General features: G+C 38.5%; 1 protein-coding gene across 1 annotated transcript; it reads right to left on the bottom strand.

Moving 5' to 3' along the window:
- Positions 1-3,511: 3,511 nt before the first annotated feature.
- On the bottom strand, positions 3,512-5,917 carry IZUMO3 (IZUMO family member 3). Its single transcript, XM_024767826.1, has 6 exons — positions 5,686-5,917; positions 5,474-5,548; positions 5,236-5,325; positions 4,465-4,545; positions 3,950-4,040; positions 3,512-3,599 (listed from the first exon to the last, which is right to left on the bottom strand). The coding sequence occupies exons 1-6, from the start codon at positions 5,915-5,917 to the stop codon at positions 3,512-3,514; spliced, it is 657 nt and encodes a 218-aa protein (XP_024623594.1).
- Between the last annotated feature and the right edge of the window lie 368 nt (positions 5,918-6,285).

Raw genomic sequence — 6,285 nt, 5'->3', positions numbered from 1 at the left:
CAGACCGTGACCTCTGTTTTCTCCTACCCTCAGCCATGGGATCTCCTGGTTCTTGGGCTTTCCGACTCTAGGGCTCATACCAGGTAGATCACCCTGATTCTCAGGCCTTCAGACTCTAAGTGAATTATATCACTGGCTTTCCTGGTTCTCCAACTTGCAGGCTGCATATGATGTAATATTTTAGTCTCCATAATGGTGTGAGCCAGTTCCTGTAATAAATCTCCTCTTACATATCTATCTATATCTATCTTATTAGTTCTGTTCCTCTGAAGAACCCAGACTAATACAGATTTTGGAGTTGAGAGTAGTTCTAGAGGAATATAATTTTAAGGATGAGTTTTCAGAATTGCTTTTGGGCTTTTTGAATTAGCTCTCTAGTCCTATTACATTTAAAGTTGCTGATGACTTACTGCCAGTAGTAAAGAGAGCACTGACAGTCCTCAGCATGAACTGTTTATAGAGTTATGTAAAACATCTCCACTTGATACTCCTAATCAACGACTTATAAGAAGCAAGTTAGGTGATTCTGTATATGATACTTTCCATCATTTTTCAAAAATTAAGTAATGTGATGATGTTGATTGGTTGCTCCTCTTTTTCTGGACAAAATGCTAAAAGGATGAGCTCCGGGATTCAAATTCTCAGCTCAAACCCTATATATGTGACCTATGAGCTCCTAGGTGTGCTCTGAGGAAGAGCCTTATCTCCTATAGCTCCTATAGTTGAAATTGCTGAAAATAAAACACAGGACCTTATCCTGCTATTGGCTGAATTACAATTCAAGTAGAATCCCAGCCTTGTAAGGTGTCTATTGTTAAAGTGAGGGGATTGATTAGGAAAGAATGGGATCCTGTAAGTTGGGATGGGGGTATGTGGGCAGATTCTGATGAAGCACATATAATAATTCTCACTTCAGATATTCCAGTTCTGAACACTATCTCTTACACATGGGAGAATCAATAAGTAGATATTTATTGCACAGATGGTTATTGCAGCATTATTTATACTGACTAAAAAAAGCTAATGAAGAGAATACCCAAAATAGAGGAATGTTAGAATAATTATGGTACGATGCTATTGTGTGCAACTGCCAGAAAGAGTGAATAGATGTTGATACCAGTTAGCTGAATTTCCACAAAGTATTTAAGTGTGAAATCAACATGCGTTAGTGTGCATAATTTTTAATAGCAAAACAATTACATGTGTAAATGTATTTGTATGTATGTATGTGTATCTGTTTACTTATAACCATTTAGGTTTGGATAAAATAATGAAAGACATATCCTTGTCAACCTAGGTTTTCTAGAGGAGAGTGATGAGAATGAAATACAAGAGGAGTGGGGAGGGGACAATAAGCCAATATGACAAGAAATTTAAAAGGCTGCACTAAAGCAAAGAGACACAAAAACACAAAATCTAGCAAGTATGTTATCGTATTTGTATAATTATCTATAATGAAAGATAAGTATAAAAACCATAATTTATAAAGACCATGAAAGGAGTTAGTCTCAAGAATTATTTGGTAAGGTGAACCTTAAATCGTTGGAAAATGATAGGTGCCAACAACACGATTATTTTTAACATGAAGTTCAAATCTAGCAACTGAGAGATATTAATGTTCAGGTCCTCCTCAAGTATATTCTGATTCATTCAATATTTCATTAATATAGCAGCAACAACAAGCAAGTACTCAAAGATCTACAGTGGGTGAAAGATTTGCAAACACTTCTACCCACCACTAAAGCAGGACCTATTCTCCTATTGCTAAACTGTGGTGTTTTTCTTTTGGAATAAGCTTCCAGAATAAAAGGACACAAAATAGAGTGGAAAGTTCATGTATTTTAGGGTTAGCCAGGCCTCAGTTTTATTCCAGGCTTTGCCACCACTGTCTGTAATCAAGTTGATGTTGACAGTAAACCCACACTTATTATCTTTCCATTAATCTGTCTTTCATAACTGCATGTCTATAGCTGTGAGTTCCAGTCAGATGGTGTGAGTAAGCACAGGTTAGCCACAAGGGGAGTTTATCATAGCCTAGAATAGTCGCTGTGGGACCTCGAGTTAGATATTTTCCTGTTTCCTCATCCGTAATGCGGAGGTAAATAGCAATATTACTCAAAAGATTATTGTAAGGGCTTCTCTGGTGGCGCAGTGGTTGGGAGTCCGCCTGCCGATGCAGGGGACACGGGTTCGTGCCCCGGTCCAGGAGGATCCCACATGCCGCAGAGCGGCTGGGCCCGTGAACCATGGCCGCTGAGCCTGTGCTCCACAACGGGAGAGGCCACAACAGTGAGAGGCCCGCGTACCACAAAAGAAAGAAAGAAAGAAAGAAAAAGATCATTGCAAGAGTTCAATTAGATAGTAGATGTAAAGCACTGATTAGGGTAGTATACACATTAAAAAGTGTTCAATAAGAACAACTAGACTAAGACAGTAATATCTAATTCAGTCATAGATCATAGATTTAGGGAAAAATGACTGGGACAAATCTCAACTCAGGACTAATATTTTGGACTTTGTGTGTGTGCATGTGTGTGTGTATGTGTGTGTCATATCATGATGAAGATTGAGTGTTATGAATTGCCAAGGAATTTTCCACATTGAACCTAATAAGTATGGAAACATAGATAAATATAGAAAGGTGGAAATAAAAGCAAACTTAGAAATTTAAAAATTTTCCTGATTAAAGACATTAATGAGTTTCCAACCATGAATTCTTTTTTTTAGGGTGATTACAAGGAACTTTATTCTTATTTATAATAAGTTGAACATTGATTTACATCATAGAAAAAGACAGGTTTAGGAAAAAGATAGTGTTCTGTTCTGCAAGTATAAATTTTCCATCTATGTCATTATTATCCTAAATGTAGTCTACACTATTAAGAAATTGATTCCACTTCTCTTATTTTGCCTTTTTTTTTAAACAGAAGAACCAAAACCATACTTTAAATTTTGTTGGTAATAGTTATACACATTAAGATGTGGAAATATTGTATTTAGTATACACTTCAAAATGCCATTTTATTGATAACTACTTTTGAAAAAATATGTTTGATTTCTTAATAAGTTGACCAATCAATGGAATGATTTTAGAGTAAACTTCTTGAATAAAAATAAAACTTTTTTCCAAGCTGATAGGATGCTTAGACTGATAGGATGAGAAAAAAAGCTGAGTCTTTGTTACGTTTTCTGTAGAATCTTAGACAACCATGCATTCTTTACTGTCATGCAGCGTATCATCTTTTATGTGCATTGTAGCATACCAGCATTACTTTCTGTACAACTTCCAGTAAATCATTTGCTTCCATTGCTTCAGGTTATCAGAAAGGGTCTTTACTAGAGAAACTCTTAAGTTCAGTTTTAGAATACTCTGACTTTATGACTGCAAAAGAGCTTAATTCCCGGTTTTCTACTCTGAGTCAACACGTAAGAGAATTATGAAAGACCTTCTGGCTGTGTCTCTGTATTTATTTTCTGCCTCCAAAATCTTTCTCCTTCTCATCCATTATCCCTATTCTTCAAGTTTCTTCTCCAAGTATTTCTTTAATGACCTTCGTATTGCCTTCATTTTCCTCCGATGAGAGATGCAAAAATGGAATCTAGACTAGAGAAATAAGATAATCCCAACTTCAGTACTAGTAGCCCAACTCTTTAAAAAATTGTAACAGTTGTTTTTTCTTCCTTTTTTGAATTCCTCTACAAAAGTTTTTCTCATACTTCATTGTACCTCCTCCATTTCCTATGTTCTCATGCTTCATTGTACCTCCTCCATTTCCTATGTTCCAACTTTTATCCCATCAAACTTTATCTCATTCCTGTTAGTATGAGATCCCAGATTTTGAAATGACTTCTTTCCCATTATTTCCATTGGAAGGAAGGGGAAGATTGGGCAGTCTCTTTGCCAAAGAAATGCTTGACCCAGTGTTTGTTTGGAGGAAGGAAAACTCACAGTAACAAAGCACCTCCCAATATTACACCTTCTGCTAGTAATATCAGAAATAGTGTGAACTCTTGATTCTCAGCCTTCTTTGGATCATCTTCTGAAAGAAGAAAGGGCAAAAAAGAAAGTGAATTTTGGAGAAGGAAATTAGTAACTTGAGAACTTTATCCATGAGAAGACTCTTTTTAACCTTAAAAATTGCCCTGTTCACCACTTACATCACTGTTCCCTGGTTATTCTGATCTTTATTAATTACTTAGACTCCTAGGCTCTACAAAACTTTTTCTCTTACTGCCCCTAGCCTAATTTCTCCACCTTTAGTACAGCTTTTTCATTTCTAAGCTCTTCAGTTATCCAGTGCCTGGTAATTCATACTGGTACAAATTTTGTCCAGCATCTTAGCTCTTATTTGTGGCATTAGTATGACCTACAGAGAAGGTGATCAACAAATATTTGTGGAGTAAATCAGTGAAGAACTCCTTGATCCTTGGCCTTTCAAAATGCCACACTGCAATCTTTGTTACCTGCACAATATTCTCCTTTGAAGCACCGAGTGGTGATGCGAAGACAGGTCCAACAATCCAGGATAGGGCCTTCAGTCACGACTGATAGAGAGAAGAAAGATAGTTGGAAGGGAGCCATGGCATGGAGTTTCCTTAGCTCAGACACCAAGTATGGGTTAGATCTCAGGCATTTCCATTGGTTACATTGCTGTGACTTTCTTCTTCCCCTAGCAATCAATTTTTTTGATGGGTCAAAACCCTAAATAATTTAAGTCAGATCTCTGGGAAGAAGTAGGAAAATGATGGCTCAGCTTATATTGGTGCTTTGGGTTATAAACTATACTATAGAAGGCCTCTTACCACCTCTAAAATCTCTGGGGTGTCTGAGATTTTATAAACTATATTTTGTTGTCAGAGATCGTTGATATTCCCCCTTGTAGCCAATAGCTCTAGGAATTGTGTTCTCAACGTGACAAGTAGAAGAGATAGGGTCATATAGAGCACAGGAGATGGGAAAATATGGCTGAAACCTCAAGACATCACATATACTGTACGTACCATAATCTTCAGAACAAGCTAAAAGAGAATCAGAAAGATCTAATGAGCTTAGAATCAACTTAGTGTTTGCCATATTTATACCCAAGTCATCATTATTTAGTTACCCATTAAGTTCCAGCCACCCCTCCACCCATTCTAAATTATTCTAATGTGAAATCATATTCCTCCTCTCACCCCTCCTTTCCTATTCTTTTCACATAATTTCAGTGTTGTTAGATAGACATCTTATATTACCAACTTCAGAGAAGTTCTTTAATAGTTCTTTCAGTTTGGATTCCAGGTTTTGGCGGACATCGAGAAGCTTAACTTGAAGGATAAGGGCACCTAAAGAGGGGTGGAAGGGACATCAGAAAATAGGGGTGGCCTATCCCTTCATAATTTAATCCTAATTGTTTTGCCTTGTTTTCCCCAGTGAATTTTTCTCATACTTTCTTGGGTAGTCCAGTCTCTTAACATTGAAACAGTACCTCACCTTTCCATGTTTCATTGCTCAGTTTATAAAGTTCATTCTTCAGCCACGTTCTCAAATTGACAACCTTTTGAACAGCTAGAGAGGAGGGGTGAAGGAACATGTGGGAGAATAATTACATTTATGGAGGAAATTATGTGGGCCCAGGCGCTCTCTTCCCTACCTCCCTTCTCCCTTCAACCCCCCAAACTCTCAGGGACTCGAGCTTCCCTCACCCAGCACCCGAAGCATCTTGTCACTGTGGGAGACCTTGAAGCTTAAACGGATCATCTTCTTAATCTGCCGTTCAAGCAGATGAGTTCGGCCAGGGACTTCTGAGGGTACCAGCTTTACCAGCAAGGACTTAGTATCCTCGATGAATTTGGGGTCACATTCCAAACAGCATTTGACCCCGTGGAAGGCTGCCAGGGACAGGGGCAGGAGCAAGAGCAGCCGCAGGTCCCCCATTTCCTTGCCCCGACCACCCTTGCCTCAAGATCAGGTTGTCCTGGCAACTAGTTCACCAAGTTCCCTTTCCTTCAAAACTCCAGGAATGAGAGCCTCGTCCTGGATAGTCTGACTCCACCTTCCCCTCTGTTTCCATCCCACTTCTAGGCAATCTCATTTCTCTAAGGATCTTCAGTTTTCTGACTTTTATCCTTCATTCCAGAGAGGGAACTTCCAGTGGGAGAGCAGATACCTGAGTTCTGAGTGTGGAACAGAGAGAGAGAGAGAAGTCTTGTGCTCACACAAGCAGAGTTCCGTGCATGGAGATATCTCAGAAAAAGTCTTTAACTCTTTGCCTTCCTGTGTTCTTAGTAAATTCCCACACTCCT

The sequence above is a fragment of the Neophocaena asiaeorientalis genome, unplaced genomic scaffold (genome assembly GCF_003031525.2).
Source record: "Neophocaena asiaeorientalis asiaeorientalis breed wild unplaced genomic scaffold, Neophocaena_asiaeorientalis_V1.1 scaffold434, whole genome shotgun sequence".
Taxonomy (NCBI): Eukaryota; Metazoa; Chordata; class Mammalia; order Artiodactyla; family Phocoenidae; genus Neophocaena; species Neophocaena asiaeorientalis.
The sequence above is the reverse complement of the archived record's forward strand: the minus strand, read 5'-3'. Positions and strand labels throughout refer to the sequence as shown.